This window comes from Dreissena polymorpha, chromosome 10, assembly GCF_020536995.1.
Source record: "Dreissena polymorpha isolate Duluth1 chromosome 10, UMN_Dpol_1.0, whole genome shotgun sequence".
In the NCBI taxonomy this organism is placed as follows: Eukaryota; Metazoa; Mollusca; class Bivalvia; order Myida; family Dreissenidae; genus Dreissena; species Dreissena polymorpha.
In genome coordinates this window covers 22,247,936-22,265,014 of record NC_068364.1, presented here as the reverse complement: position 1 = coordinate 22,265,014, position 17,079 = coordinate 22,247,936, and the positions used below count along the sequence as shown (strand labels likewise).

General features: G+C 34.9%; 2 protein-coding genes across 24 annotated transcripts in view; one reads left to right on the top strand and one right to left on the bottom strand.

The window, feature by feature from the left end:
* The window catches only part of LOC127847065 (epidermal retinol dehydrogenase 2-like), a 261,377-nt gene that overhangs the window by 50,558 nt on the left and 193,740 nt on the right, over positions 1 to 17,079 (top strand). The gene's annotated exons all lie outside the window — the stretch shown is intronic.
* Positions 1 to 17,079, bottom strand: part of LOC127847058 (uncharacterized) — a 270,689-nt gene that overhangs the window by 90,607 nt on the left and 163,003 nt on the right. For 7 of the 23 annotated variants that reach the window (XM_052378630.1, XM_052378624.1, XM_052378629.1 and 4 more), the window contains 3 exons: positions 4,444 to 4,543; positions 3,584 to 3,697; positions 1,514 to 1,586 (listed from right to left, as the gene is read on the bottom strand). The exons of 5 other annotated variants lie outside the window; for them this stretch is intronic. In XM_052378630.1, coding sequence (XP_052234590.1) covers positions 1,514 to 1,586; positions 3,584 to 3,697; positions 4,444 to 4,533 — 277 coding nt within the window. In that variant the 5' untranslated portion in view covers positions 4,534 to 4,543. Of the gene's footprint in view, positions 1 to 1,081; positions 1,587 to 3,583; positions 3,698 to 4,443; positions 4,544 to 9,836; positions 10,190 to 11,147; positions 11,240 to 17,079 lie in introns of those variants that run through there. 11 more of the 23 variants (XM_052378633.1, XM_052378634.1, XM_052378619.1 and 8 more) reach the window with 9 other exon arrangements.

Sequence of the window (17,079 nt, the reverse complement as noted above, 5' to 3'; positions counted from 1 at the left end):
TTTACCTTGCTATGATAACTCCTCTCCACATCTTCTAGCACTCTAACTGCCGCTTGAAGATGTCCACAACAGTATAGCACAGAAGCCAACTTTAAGCGATTAGAAGCTACATCCATGTTTAAAGAATATTTGAAACGCCTTATAATTACGCTGAACACATGGTTTCGTAGTCGCAAACACTTTGATGATTGCATCGAATTGCGTAATGCGTACAGGTGATTGATATATTCTAAAGCAGCTTTTTTCAATTGGGGATTCCTGGAATGTTCAAAACAAGTGCGTAATTTTGAGTTTATATTTTGCTCGATGAATGCATTTGGATTTTGTACATTATATGTAATATTTCTTAAGTATATAAGAAACCTCTCCAAGCGCTCAAACGTCAGCATTAAACTGATACTCTTATTTACGCATATACGTCTCAGTACACCTCCAGCTTGTCCGATGTGCCGTATACCACACCCTTGTAAACGATATCCTAATTTATCTATATTTATATGAAATAAATCTTGCAAGTTGTTCTTAATCAAGAAGTTCACGTACTGTAAAAGGCGTCTCTGCTGCACCACAGACAGTTTTCCATCAAATAAGTTCACTCCTTCTATGATATAATGAGGGAGGCTTCCAAGTCGCAGCCATTTTCTTAATACTTGTAAACATAGTAATATTAGAAACATTAGGTTATCTTCCATCCACAGAGAAGGGTGGGTTCTCTCTATGGTGTAGAACATTACAGTTTTACAATGAAAACTTGTAATACATTCCCCCACCATTTTCTTAAATAATGATTGTTTAATTAATTTCAACACAATATAACACTTTATTTGTATCATATTAAAACTAAACATCAACATTCGTTCTATAAGGTTCGGAGACAGTCGCCATTCTTCGCGCTTGAAATCGCTGTCATGATGTCCGACCGGTACCAAGAAAGACGGAGCTACCCGTGCAGCCTCCAGTAATTGGGCAGGCGGCCAGTGTCTACCTATGCATCTTTCTATCCAGTGTTGTATTTCAGGAAGAGGTTGGCAAACGTGAAATGCGTTTACAATATCCCAGTTGGGTACAGAACTCACAGAAGGTCCTTGTTTTGTTATCTCTCCGTGATCTTTAATTTGCTGCTCTGTTTCCTTTTTCCATTGTTCGGAACTGAACAATACTTGCCAAGAATCTTTCCTCACATACCTGTCATCACACAGTCGTGTCTCCGGCTCCGGTGTGTCTCGCCTGATTACCTGTAGCAAGTACTGTTGAGGAGGAGTGGTGTAGTCATGAAGCATCAGAAGGTTACTCATCCCAGCCTTCCAGTCTCTCCAGTCTGTCATGATGTTCGGACGGTTATAACTTCGTAGCAAATCAATATCAGAATTGAGACCAGGAGTAGTGGTTCCTTCCGATTGACTACCGAAATGAAAACACGCAGAATCGAATCCATCTAGATGTGCTTGAAACGTTTCCACTCGCTCCCTTCGCAAGTATGTTACTCTCCGCTTCATAACAGTGCATTTTCTACCTCCAATATCATCCAGTTGGTCCGATAACAGGATAGACAATGCCGGGAAGTGCTCCGGAATCTGGATATAAAACTATTCAATCATTATCGTGTCGGTTATTTGTAAATTCATCATCGGTGTTATAAAAACAACGTTAACCATATTAAGATGTGGTGATTTAACACACGGATACACTCATTCATGTTTTAATTCCCACCTATATTTTTATATTCATTTAAAACGAAATAATCATAGTCGTTTTACAATCCAATATGTTCTAATGCTGATTTGGTTTACATACATTTAACGAAATGTTTACGTCGCTTTATAATTGCTTCGTTCATTCGTTAATACTTTAACTTAATAGATGTAAACATCGGTACTAAGGAATACTAGATTAAAACAAGAATTCAGATTCCGACAAATGTCTTATTTTTCAGGTAGCCCACTGGGCTACCAATAAAAATATTTGGTAGCCCATAAAACTTTCTACAAAATGATAAGAGGCAGGTTTTCATCTTTATTTTATTTCTTCATTTACATATACTTACTATGTATACATACATATACATTAAATAGCAAGTAGTCTGATGTACACAGTCAATATCGTAAATTAATGTTACAGTACAGGCACCGTGTACTTAAATGTAAATGAAAATCATATACTACATGTAGATATTACATGTATGTGCACATGTATGTGTACTTAAATTCGGACAGCACGTTAAGTCGAAAACGTAAATAAAGCGTTTAGATGATCAATACGATTGACTCGTATGGTGTTAATCAATGCAATTTCCCTTTTTAACAACAAATACCGAGTTTCTAGAAATCAAGAGTATTAAATCATTTATTTACTTGTGTCCGACTTAAAGTACTGTCCGAATTTACGTATTGCATCCGTACGTTACGACACTTGTTTGCAGTCAATACAATAATTGTTTCAATAATGAAGGAACTGATACAGCGTAACGGTAACGATACAGCGTGTTTACATGATATTTTATTTAGAGAAAATGTCAATGCCAAATAATTCGCAAGATACCCCGGTACTTTAGTTGAAATTCACAACGAAACTTTTAATGGAAATTAAATGATCTCAATGTTGTACCCGCTACAAAAAAATTATTTACAAATAAATACACCCACGCAAATTTTCGCGCGCTTTTTATCGGGACAAAGAAATTCATTTCTTAAATGTAGAATTTTGTAACCTAAAATAGCTGTTCACAACGCGTGCAAACCACGGCAGGTTATTTACGCATGTTGCAATACAACGGTCCTGATTGGGAGCTTATTTCATCATATCTTTAAATAGAACCATATGCCGAAATTCATTTGACACTTTAGAAAATTTCAAACGTTTGTGTTTATGACTCTTATTGTCTATATTACCCACCTATAATTTGGTTTTAAAAATATAAATCGGGCATATATGGAATTATTGATTAACATTCGAATAATCCAATTGTTAATTGACAATGCAAACTAATTAGCAGGTGTTAACCGCGTTCACAAAGTTGTCATTAATATTCATTTTCGGTTTCGTTACCGTTTTGAAGAATCCGCTATTGTTTTGATTTATTTAATGTTTGGCGTCCTTTGATATTTAACGACATCAAAAACGTTGTCGCTATTACTCTTACTATTATTCTTGACAAGAATAGAATATGGAATGGGAAAACAAGTGAACTCCATCTGGATTGTAAAGCTATCGCCTTATCACTCGGTCACCAGGGCAATTATATTCATCGTCACACAAAATAACAAAAACGGCAGAAGCGCTAAATATTATTAAATTGCTTCCATTTGTTAGGCTGTATACTGTTTCGTTTTATAATGATGATTACTGTAGAACGAACATGTAATTTTAGAATGAGTATACGTCTGTGTGGTAGCTCCTGACGTACAGTTTAATTTTATTGTTTCAATCTGCGACAATAAGTTGCAATTTCTTTATAAGTATAGGAACATTACTTGCTATGAATATCAAATAGAGATGTTCTTCACGAACATATAATTACATTTGAAATGCTGTAAAATGAACACGCATTTTTTTTATTGACGGCACACGATTTATATTGTTTCACCTGAAAGCTTGTAACGAGATGTCGATCCCGTCTGTTGTTCGACTGCCTCGATGGATCCAAATTGATATAAGCTCTTCTAACACCATACTTTATTTTCGAACTGGAAAACTGTACCTAGAAGAAACATATCTGTATAGTATACTATACGCGTTATGAAGTTTTGTGAACTATGCACATCATTAAAAACAAGTTAAATTGTGGACATGTATAATTCGCCAATACAATTTGTTTGTTCCAATTATGTAAAATGCAGCATAATAAATCCAAACGACTTAATATTAAGATATAAATACATGAAACAATTTGCAAGTCCAAAATCAAAAACACATTTGTTTATCATCAATGTAAATGGTTAATTGCAATACCTCTGTACTGCTTATAAAGAAATTAGTCAACTTAGTTACATATATTTCTTATCGCGCAATTAACCGCGCGCATACTGTCTACTAACTTAGGAGCATGATATTCAATACGATTTGGTTTCGTCGATAAGTTTTATAAATTAATTCCATATGACTACGTATAAATTAAAAATAAATGAGACCATTTTCAAGACGAAAAGCAAAAACAGATGTGCGCATCATAAATATAAATTGTGTTTTGGAAGTATTGTTCTATAGGGCTACTTACGATATAAATTAATTCAGTAACTAAATAAGTGTCATTTATTCGTTATCGCGCAATGAAGTTTGTGGAGATACCGTCTTCGAACTTTGAACTAAATTGTAAAATAAATTTGGTTTCTTCCGTAATTTGCTGCATAAAAATGCGTCTGTACTTGTTTTATAGGAGAGAAAATTTATGACGGTCGTGCTAGAATCAAAATTCGTGCTTAAATTGATCTATTTCAATACACAAACCTTGCTCCTTGTTCCTGCATCACGATGCAATACCGGAATACCCGGCAGACACTCAACCATCCCGTCTTTCGTATCATGCTCTTCTTCCATATTCTCCAACCTGAATATATAAGGAATTACTTTCACATATTCTTTGGTTGAATCGATTTAAAGTCAAGCACAGAACACAATTTAAAAAACAAGATGCGTTTGTGAAACACAATGTCCCCCTATATGACGTTTGACCTTGGAGGATGACCTTGACCTTGTGAAGGATGACCTTGACCTTGACCTTTTACCACTTAAAATGTGCAGCTCCATGAGATACACATGCATGCCAAATATCAAATTGCTATCTTCAAAATTGCAAAAGTATTCATAAAATAAGCGATTTCGGCCACATATATTTGACCTCTGACCTTGAAGAATGACCTTGACCTTGACCTTTCACCATTAAAAATGTGCAGCTCCATGAGATACACATGCATGCCAAATATCAAGTTGCTATCTTCAATATTGCAAAAGTATTTATAAAATGAGCGATTTTGGCCACATATATTTGACCTCTGACCTTGAATGATGACCTTGACCTTGACCTTTCACCACTCAAAATGTGCAGCTTCATGAGATACACATGCATGCCAAATATGAAGTTGCTATCTTCAAAATAGCAAAAGTTATTGCAAAATGTTAAAGTTGGGCCAAACAGACCAACAGACCAACAGACAGACAGGGCAAAAACAATATGTCCCCCACTACTATAGTGGGGGACATAATAACAAGGGCTGTTTGTAAAACATGCATGCCCCCAAATGTGCTGTCCGTTGTAGTGGCAGCCATTGTGTGAATACGTTTTTTGTCACTGTGACTTGACCTTTGACCTAGTGACCTGAAAATCAATAGGGTTCATCTGCGAGTCACGATCAATGTACCTATGATGTGTCATGATCCTAGGCAAAAGCGTTCTTGAGTTATCATCCGAAAATCATTTTACTATTTCGAGTCACCGTGACCTTGAACTTTGACCTTGTGACCTCAAAATCAATAGGGGTCATCTGCGAGTCATGATCAATCTACCTGTGAAGTTTCATGATCCTGGGCATATGCGTTCTTGAGTAATCATCCGAAACTATTTTACTATTTTGGGTCACCGTGACCTTGACCAAGTGACCTCAAAATCAATAGGGGTCATCTGCGAGTCATGATCAATCTACCCATGAAGTTTCATGATCCTAGGCGTATGCATTCTTGAGTTATCATCCGGAAACAATTTTAATATTTCTGGTCACCGTGACCTTGAACTTTAACCTAGTGACCTCAAAATCAATAGGGGTCATCTGCGAGTCATGATCAATCTACCCATGAAGTTTCATGATCCTAGGCGTATGCATTCTTGAGTTATCATTCAAAAACCATTTTACTATTTCGGGTCACCGTGACCTTGACCTTTGACCTAGTGACCTCAAAATCAATAGGGGTCATCTGCGAGTCATGATCAATGTACCTATGAAGTTTCATGATCCTAGGCCCAAGCGTTCTTGAGTTATCGTCCGACAACCATCTGGTGGACGGACTGACAGACCGACCGACAGACCGACCGACATGAGCAAAGCAATATACCCCCTCTTCTTCGAAGGGGGGCATAAATATACAAAGCATATTACAATTTTAAGCTTATTCTGCTGCAAATTGATGATCATATGCGCTTAACGAGACACAAATGGAAAAATTTCGACTTGTATACCTTTACAGGTATACATATAGTTTACGCAAACTGAACATACTCATAACGGCCAGAACATTCAATACCCAAATGATCAGGGGCATATTGCTTTTTGGCCTGTCTGTCTGTCATTCTGTCCCAAAACTTTAACCTTGGTTAAAGTTTTGGGATTACTTTTGCAATATTGAAGATAGCAACTTTTGATATTTGGCATGCATGTGTATCTCATGAAGCTGCACATTTTGAGTGGAAAAGGTCAAGGTCATCCTTTAAGATCAAAAGACACAATACACAATCCAAGGGAAGTAATAAGATTTAAAGGGAGATTATTTCTAAACCTGCCAAACGATATATTGAAATTGTATTTCAAAGCGGCGCAATAGGGGGCATTGTGTTTCTGACAAACACATCTCTTGTTCACAATGAAACAATAGAAAGCGAATATAAAATCCATTAAATTTGATATAACTATTTTTCTCATTTACTTATAAAAGTAAAATAATTAACCGCGTTTAATTATGTAATTAATATGACCACACGTGTCAAAAAAAGGCAAATTTAAAAAGTTTATGGTAATTTCGTTACATAAATGCGCTGTACATTGTGGTGATTGTATGACATCAGAACAAACGCCCATAATTGAGTTTCAGACTAGAGATAAACTTTCTGTAAACCGCTTGTTTAATATTTAGGCTAAACAATAACAATTGTTTGTTTCCCCCTTCTAACCCACACACAAACGTCTGGGTAGATAGCAAGTTAATTGATTTCAATTTTAATATTTTACTTTAAGATTCAATTAAAAATAAACTACATGTGTTTAAGATTGAACACCAACGGCAGATATATGCATTATGTGCTTAAACCCGGTGTACCTGCACTGAAGACTAGATTAATAAATGCCTAGATGGCAAGATATACTCGATGTTAACTTCAGTTAATCGCAGGCTGATGAGGAGAATATACATTTACTTAAAAGGTATTTTTAGTACTACATAAACAAGGTGTTCCTGCATACAAAAATAACACTAGTCTTGACGGACACGCAACTGACCTGATCCGCCATCTTGCTTACGCTTGTTTTTGCGCTATCGCATTAATATGTTATTAACACGCAGCGGGGTCATATTTGGGTAGGTTTGTACACATCGTGTTCTCTTAGTACCATTTTTAATCTTCTCACACACAAACTATTGTTCCATGTCGGAAAAAAATCGGGTCTCAGCAATTTCGGTGGGTAGGATGGAAGGGGAATCAAATATATTTTTAATTCTGGTCGTGTGTCAATTTTATTCCTCACAAAGTATGTCGTAGGTTTGTGGTATATTTTAACAATTCAAGTAATGATGCATTCATTATACTTGAACGATGCTGAATCAATGAGCAATTTTATTTCATTTTATTTCAAATGAATAAATGGACGCAAGAAATCTAGGTAGAAAGTTTGCATAGATGCATGCGCGATACCGTCCCTTCCCCTAAATCGGAGAGAAATCCTAGACGGACGGTCCGTTACACACAAGTCTCCATCCAGCCAGTAACGGACGGTGCGGCTAATGTATTCCTTGTTCAGTGGGGTAAAAATCAGGGGCCTTTTCACAGGCTTTGGCAGATATTGAAGTTTGTCATGAAATGCTAATTGATATATGTAAACATTTGATCTAAAAAGCTCCGGTAAAAAAAAACAAAAATAAAATTAAAGAAAAAAAAGTAACCCTCAACTGGGCTCGAACTACTGACATCTGGATAAAAAGTCAAACGCTTAGACCACTCGACCATCCGTGCGCACATTTTGAGTGATGTATTTTATACTATTATATATAATCTTCGTACTGCCACAACATATAACGACAGCAACTGAACTCTCCAAATTATTAAATCGTTTCGCGTTGCAACGCTTTATAATATTCAGGTTTTGAAATCGTCCAAATATGCATATAATGGATATTTTAGAGCATGGTTAATGTCTCCTCTCAAATATCATAACTACAACGAACATTTGCGAATCTGAAACATTTTTTTTCGGCGTCAGCTGTATAAGCCAGCTTTTCACCTTAGCCTGACCTTTGTTAGCGTCCAATAGAATTCAAATAAAACTTCCCGCGGCCAAGTACATATGAATACACTTCATTGACTGCATTGGCTGATTTGATAATACCACTAGAACATTGGAAACATGTCCGCGTCTTTGTAACACTGTTTTACTGCGTGTTCAGCATGAAACAGTTTTATCTCTAATAAAAAGGCTTTATAGATAGAACAGTTTTACACTCAATCTCGACATCAATACAGTTTGTGCGTACATCTTTTATTTTCAGAGGATTTTCAGCGCGAGAACGTTGTGTACTTAAAGGCCATGTTCTCATATTTAGTACTGACTTCCATATTCCTGTCAACATGTTATATGTAAAAGTATAAAGAGCAGTGGAAGCGATGCCTCACTTTAATGTGTTGCATTTCAACCCGCGAGGTATAAGGGGTCAGTTCGCGGTTAGTGTGTTTGAATGTCAGAGTTTATATACAGGTCAGACCTTCTGTGCTGTTCGGAGTTCGCGGTCAGTTATATAATAGTTATATAATAAAGACGCTATAGCGTGAACTAGGTGAACCGGAATTTTCTTTACCACCAGAAAGATGTGAAATGAAGATATCCAGCGATATTATTTTATGGCATGTCAATAATAGATTCTTAATGTGTTTTCAACAATACCATGATAAATATTATTTTTAATTAATTAACAAGAATTATTCCATCATATTTACTAATGTATTATTGCAGCATATTGACTAATGTATTAAGTATGAGCGCGATGATTCTCGATACTGTTAATAATCGAATCAAATACACGTAGCAATTCCCGATAAACCACTCAAACAGGTTTGTTCGAAGAACGCGCGTATACATATTTAAAATATGTACGGAGACTTCACGTGTGGCCGGTTGACTTTGGTTTTCTTTTTTGTATCTATAGGTTTATGACCAGCAATATGTGATAATGTAAAATAAGCCGCGAAAACTCCGCGTAACATCCCGTACTGCGTTTGATGCAGCTAAAAACTGCACAGAAAAAGATATTAGCTAAACTTGATCTCATTCATTTAAATCTTTACCTTCCATAAACTTAAACCACAATCAACGCCGTATATCTTTTTTAAAGATATTTCTTGTTTATTTTGTCAATTAACCAAGACGTGAAAATGCCCCTTTAATAACCGGAAGATAACATTTTAATGACATTGTGTTGAATTGGTATAAAGACAGTGATTTCTTGTTTTAACGTACTAAGCGCTAGATTTTCAATCAATCAAATAAAAAACAGGAAGCTTTTCAGAAAGTTGTCACTTTTCAAGCGCGCAAGTGACGACGGTTGACAGCCGGTGGGTTAGAAGGACAATGTCGAATCAGTATTCGGCTGAAGTTCGATATAAAATGAAATGATCGTAGCGTCGTTCTAGTTAATGTTATGTACACCATTTCAGGCATAACAAATGATAGCCTAAGTAGATATGCTGAATAAACCGCAAAACTGTTTATTTTGCAGAGCACCGTGCAAAAATATATCTCAAAAGCAGGTGGTAAATTCTATGTTTTTTATCTGGACATTTCAAGCCTATGATTCATTGATATCTTACAGTACATTTTAAGTTTAAAACGTAAAAACATTCATTGTAACTCGCTCGGAGTACTTACCTCTATATGTGCAGAAACAAGTATATAGAGTGATATACACTTGGAGACTTTTCTAACGCATCACTTCATACAGCTCCCTTATTTTTGAACGGCTTGTGTTGAAATTTGAACCAAAAATAATTCAACACATATCTGATAATTGCTGAAAATTTAATTGAAATTTGAAATGAACAAACTATAAAACTTTACAAATTAAAAATGTCACTTCAAAAGTCAAATTCGCAAACTCGTACAACGTTTTTTAATAACAATGTGAAAAGTAAAACGCATACGCTTACAAGTCTTAATAACTGACCGGCTTGCAACATTCCGATAAAGCCGTTTCGCTCCTGAATATTCATACGAGCCATATTGTTTTTCTTTAATTAATGTTATGTTTTTTTTGTGTAAAAACTAACCTATAATTGTGAAATTGCAATTAAATTGGAATAACATGTATATCGCCTTTTACAACACTTGGTGATTTTTCTAGCGCAACACTTTTAAAACTTACATATCTCAGTAATGAGTAAATATTATTATTTAAAATTGCACTTGTGATCATTTGACAACAATATTTGCAAGCTGACGATCAAATCATTCATCCGTAACGATCGGACGCTTTTTTTTTAAAGCAAGTGGGAAAGGTAGCCTGTAAAATGCAAAGTGCGCGATTGCGCTCCTGAATATTCATACGAGCTTTATTGTTTTGTAAATTAATTTTATGTTTTCCTTTTATTTGAACCCATCTATAATAACTAAATTGAAATAAAACTAGAATTAAATCGCGTTTCACCATTTCCACGTCCAAAAATATGGAATCTCACCAACCCCACGTGCTAAAGCGTTCAATCGTCACAAATGAATTATTTTATCGTGAGCTTGCAAAGAAAGTAGTCAAATGATCGTATGTACAATTTTAAATCAATATCTTAACTCATAAATGAGATATTCAAGTTTGAAAAGTGATGCGTTAGAAAAGTCCCCAAGTGTAGAGATTGTGCACGTGTACTTTTAGCAGAGCATTACGCGGACACTGACGTTGACATTTGGGCGAGTTGTATAGCTCGGATTACATGTATGCAGTAACAGTCAATATAAAAATGCTCTTAGGTACTCTCTTAGTCCCTTTAATGTGCATACATTTTAAAGATTTATGTTGTTTCATTCGTAAATCAAAACGAAGGGCTTTTGCTATATGTGTAATTCTTTTATCGTTCGATTAATATTTCGTCAATTGTTATTCAAAGATCTATAAATAAATAAATTATATGTATATATTTTTGCGTTCAAACAATGAGCATACAATAACAATAGCGCATCTATTCTTACCTTTATAAAATGACGTATATAATAAGCTAATTGTTCGTAATTTTCCGGATTCTGCTGTTTGCGTTCAAACTGCGATTTCTATAGTACATTGAATGCAGTCATTCAGCTCCGTTTTTTTATGCAACACATATATTAATAGCAAACAAAGATTATTAAAATCACAAGGTTCCAAGTTCACAACCTTTTCTAGGTAAATTTTAATTGCATATCATATTTACACTAGTATGTTTTTTTGTATATAATCACGCTTATAAATGCAACAACTAAAGTATTCCAAAAGTATGAAAGTATGTTTTTTGTAAAGTTTTGTTGTTGGTTATTACAGTCACAATACGAGGCGGGTTGGTTAATTGTCGGAAAATACCAAATGTTTCGGTTTCAGGAGTGTGTAGTCGGCAGACGTCATCAAAAGATCGTGATAAAATCTGCATCAAATTACAAAGGTTTGTTAAAGTGACCAAATATTTTAAAGACAAAGAAGCTTGTCGGTTCGTTAAGGTGCAAACCAAATGAATGGTTAGATTTAAGGCCTTAAGATAAGGCGGTGTTGTTCTTAGCTATCGGGTAACCTCTGGCATTCCTCGCTTTGTGAATAGCAAGTTAGTTAGTTAAATTATTAAACAATCCCTATTTGTGACGTGTTATCGAGATCGTACATAAGGCTTGAAATAACAAGAGTTCTTTTCCAATAACCCCTATTCGTTCGTGACGACCATACACTCTTTTGTATTGCAAATCATTAATTATAATATTAACTTTACATATTCAGAAAGATATGCAGCCTGTAATCCATGGGACTAGCTTTGTCAAAGTTGATGTTGCTTTGTCCAAATATCGTTTGATCTTGTCAGAAGATTTAGTTGTCTTGACCGGGTATGTTTTACTATGTCAAAATAACGTATTTTTATGCTATACAAAGTTTCATCATGTGTTATAATCATGCAAACTTGCAAAACATATAGGGTAATATGAAAACAAACGGGCCAACATGTGAACATAATGCTTTGTCACATGCTACGATCCAATCAAAAGCATGTGTTATCATGTGTAAAATACCTGTCATTAAGTTAAAATATTGTTTTATCATATGGTATGATTAGATAAACATGTCAAACGAATATTTTATTATGCATAAACGACGTGTCAGTGTGTTAACAGTGTGTTTTATCATTTGCTATGATCATTAAAACTTGCCCCCAAATATATGTTATTATTTTATGTGATGATGTTGGCATATTGTTTCATCATGCGTTTCGATTGGGTAAACGTGTTGCTAGCATTTGTTATTATGACGGAAATAAGTGTGCTTATATTAAAATAATGCTTCAACATATCCAACGATCAGGTGAACTTGGTAAATGTATATTTAACTATGTCAAAATGTGTGTCATTATGTCAAAATGGTGTTTGAATATGAACTAAGATCAGATACATCTGTTGAGAGACTATGTTGTTTTAAATAAAAAGTACTTATATTGATGTAAATCAATCCTTTTATCATATGCAAGGATCAGCTGAACTTTTGAAAGGAACATGTATATGTGAGTGTTTTCAAAAGAAGGATTAATATGGTAAAATGGTGTTTTATCAAAATCTACGATCAGATAACTTTGTCGAAAAATAAAAGAAAATATAATGACATGTAAACTTTTGGTTTATCGTCGCGTAATGTAGAAATGTCCGGTCTGCGTTTATCTCATAGATGTTATTTTAAACATTTAGCTACATAATTTTGTGATAAAATAAATAAAGGAATTTATTTTAACTTCCTGATAACTAAGTTAATCTGTGGTAAAGCTATGTGTGTGCAGGGTTAGACAAGTTTTGTTTCGAAAGGTATGATAGTTTAGATTGAATTGTTGAGATTGCGTCTAAAGATCTCTATCGTGTAAAGATTTCCAATGGACACATCGCAATCGTATCGTTTTTGGTGTTTGTAAAATAACTTTCAGGATAAATAACTTCATAGTCGTTGTTTTTTTATATTATTATTATTATAAAATAACTTCCTAAAATGGGTGGTTACTACATTGCGTTTGAAGCAGCACATCCCATTTACCATTGTGTGAAATACTTACAATACTATGCCATTTTAAAGTCTGATCTGTATAAAAGATACAACTAGAGTGTTTTGTTTGATTAAGAGTCTTCTGTTCTTGCTAACATAGATGTATTTTGGACGAGTTATGATTTAACTTTATTTAAATATTAAGTTGTACATACAGTGTTATTTGCAATGTCCTCATAAAGAACAATAAGTAGGTTATGGTGGTTTATATTTGCATTTTTTTCCCAATAAGTTCATGTGTCTGTGTTTCTGAAATTGAACTTTCCCGGACTGTAAATTGGGGTTATGCACTAAATGATTTTGAAATTACTTGGTACAAAGGTTTACCTAAACGAGACAATGCGCCTCACTCAAAAACTTCGTCAATATATTGACGGTAAGGGTCAAACTTTAATGTCAAAAGTAAACATACAGAACTTGAAGGGCATAGTAGGGTATGTCCGACATTCATACACAGGTTTTCAAATATCAAATGATCGCCTATGTTAGGTAATACGTATTAAGCAAACCTTACTAGCGACCTTTAGCTTAGTAACAGTCAAACTCATTTTAAGGTCTAAGTCCACCATGGATTTGCCAAATGGGTCGTGTCCGTTATATAATTTCACCATGCAATTCCACTCCAATCACTTGTCATGGAGTCATTTCCAATTCATTTATTTTTTGACATTGTTTAATGGCTTTTTGGTGGACATGCTCATATTGTCCGATCATAACGTATTGTAAAATGTTATTGCCTTTAATGAAATGTATGACAGTTTCTAATGAGTTTTTAATTTGCAAGCGAGGGCGTATGAACTACCCATAATAATTCGATTTTGATACCAATGTAAATGGACATGCATGAGGACATGGGAATATTTGTATGCGATCTCGCTGCAGTGATTTTAAGGGATATATTGCCTTTTCAATAATAACGCATTTCAGAAGGAAGTGGAAGTAATGGTAGTTTCTGACAAATTGACGAATTTACAACTTTAAAAAATTGTGCGACCGATTCGAAAAATGAAATAAAAGCATACACATAGCCATATACTGAAAATAAATGAGTGTGTATGTGGTGTACTTTAAAAATTGTACTACATGTGGATAACTTATTAACGAAAATACTTAACAACGCAATAAGTTGGTCAGAATGGCCTAGCGGTTAACGCCGAATCGGAATAATCCGGACGACCCCGGTTCAAATCAAGCTGGAATCACCTTTGAAAAATATTGTTTAGGTTAAAACTGTGTCTTGTTATTATACTTGAACTTATTAATTCCTTGACATCTGCCAAGGAAATGCGCTGAATGACAAACATAAAAAATGACAAAATAAAAAATTCCTTTAGATAAAATAGTTTAAAGATTTTTGTATTTCGAAAAAAAAATATTTAATTAATTAAATTACACAACGACAATATGTTTAAGGTTTTGAAAAACGATATTTTACAAGGAAAAAGACATTTTAAAAAATGCCAATTTTGGGATTCGAACACGAGACTTCCAGAATCAACATTAATATTATACCACAAGGCTTTTTTCCATTAAAAATGCACGCGACTCAAATGTACTGAAGTAGTCATCTTACAAAAATAAAAGTAAGTTCTGTAAATATAATAGAAACCATTACATAAAATATGTCACTTAAAAATAGCTATACTATGCATTGGCGCCACCTCCTATTATAAGCGCCACCTCCTTGACATTGGCTCCATCTCTTTTTGAAAAATGCAAATTTATCTAATAGATCGGATAAAAGCCGATGTTTTTGTGTATGCATTAACTTGTACATGTTCATAGCAATCGTTTTATGTAATGAGCGATTTAATTGGCTGTCTTCACTCAGGCAAAATAAATCGATTTGCTTTTACGAATTCTACCACGCCACAACTTATAAAGGTCCTCACAGTTCCAAATGGGTTGTGATTGTATGTTTGTGCATATTTGGTTGCTTTATCTTCGCTGAATTGCACTACATTTGTCGATTTTATTTTAATAATGCGAAACATGTTGAAAAAACAAATAAAACTTAATCACCCTGTAGAAATATCCGTTACATTTCAAAACATCCGGGCCTGAGCGCCACATCGGAAGTAGCATTGGCTCATTTATTAACGCAACTCAAAAAGAGGTGGCGCCCGTGTTTGACGGCCGTGTACTACACGAAGTCTTAGCTCTACTTCCTGATTGCATTCTTCGTCGTGAATAACATGCAAATTTAATGATAACAATATATTAACTTTCATTACATTAAATACCTTTCATTGAGATCTAAAATAACTTGATAAGGTGTGTATTAAAGCGAAATCGAAAGTAGTGAGAACTTGTGCTTTTTTCTCGGGTAATTTCATTGACGCAAAGTATACGTCATGAATTTACATTGTTGCCATACAATCGTGATACATCGACTATATCCGGAACATTCCGTAAGAAAGATATATACAATAAATCGTTGATGATGATTAATAAATAAATAGATGGTGATGATGGGGGTGATGGAGGTGATGATGATGATAATGATGATGATGTTGATGATGATGATGATGATGATGATGATGATGATGATGATGATGATGATGATGATGATGATGATGATGATGATGATGATGATGATGATGATGATGATGATACTTGTCGGTGTTGATCCGTTCCCTGCGAACACCCATCATGAATAATCCCGAGAGCCTGTCGTCGGATATGGTAGTTTTTAGTCATGTCTTGACTCGTTTTAGCGTGCCTTATTATCGTGTCACTGTACAAGTGGTGGCGGGCTTAATTCGTATTATTATCATCGCCTAACGCACGCCATAAAACAAATCCGTTGTTTTTTCACCAAGTCAACAAAATCTGATTCATTGTGTTTGATGGATTCGTTCTTGCCCATCGCCTACCATAAAATTGCGTCTTGTTTAAAATAAGCGAATCGATATAATCCGTTGATTGTTCGGACTGTATCTTTATAGACTCATCGGTCGAAACATTTTAGGTGGTTCAGATGGAGTTGATATAACATGAAGGCAGTTATATGAGATTCTGAAAATCGGCTTCATAGAGATTGGATCAGTGAGTCCATGCACGGAATATAAATTGTGCGTCAATAGTATTCTTCACTGGTTGCACCAACATGTGCTCGGTGTACTTGACGGCCACATTGATGTTGTATCGTCAGTGCAACACAAATATCTTCCCCTGTTTTTAATGCCGGACCGAAAATATCCTCCGCGAAAATCGAAAGCACATTTTCTCCTTTATCGGAAAACATTGATGTCAGATTATCGATTGTTTTTTAAGCCGATCATGTCTAATTGAACAGCCGGAAGTGCTTGCGTAATTGGTCATTATTTTAGCGTTATACCAATGTCGATTTTCCAGTTCCCATTTGTATGTGCGGTCTGTCGTCCTTTCGTATTCTGCTCGTTTTGCGCTAAATATTCTTAAATTGTCTCCGCCTCTGGATGAAAAGGGGGGTAACCCAGCCTTCGAACCCCACCCCTCTCGCTTGACCCCCCGCATTAGGATAATTCCTGTGGACGCCCATGTTTAATGTACGTTCTTGAACGGAAAACAAGTGTTTACTCAGTTTATCATACAGAAGTTTAATTCCCTAGCACACTTTAATATAAATTTTAGAAAGCAGTTAAACATGCACTTATTAACAATTGGTATAACGTTATTTATAATCATAAAAATAATGTTTAATGTTCCGCAATTGCATGGTTAATCGCATTTTTCCCCAATCAAAGAGGCACAGACTGTAAAATATAACGCGAAGAAAAATCACTGCTTATGCTTGAATTTTATTGTATTATTTATTGTTTCTTGTTATTTATCATTCACTTACATAAAGATGCGCTTCTAATATAACTTTGATAATGAAAA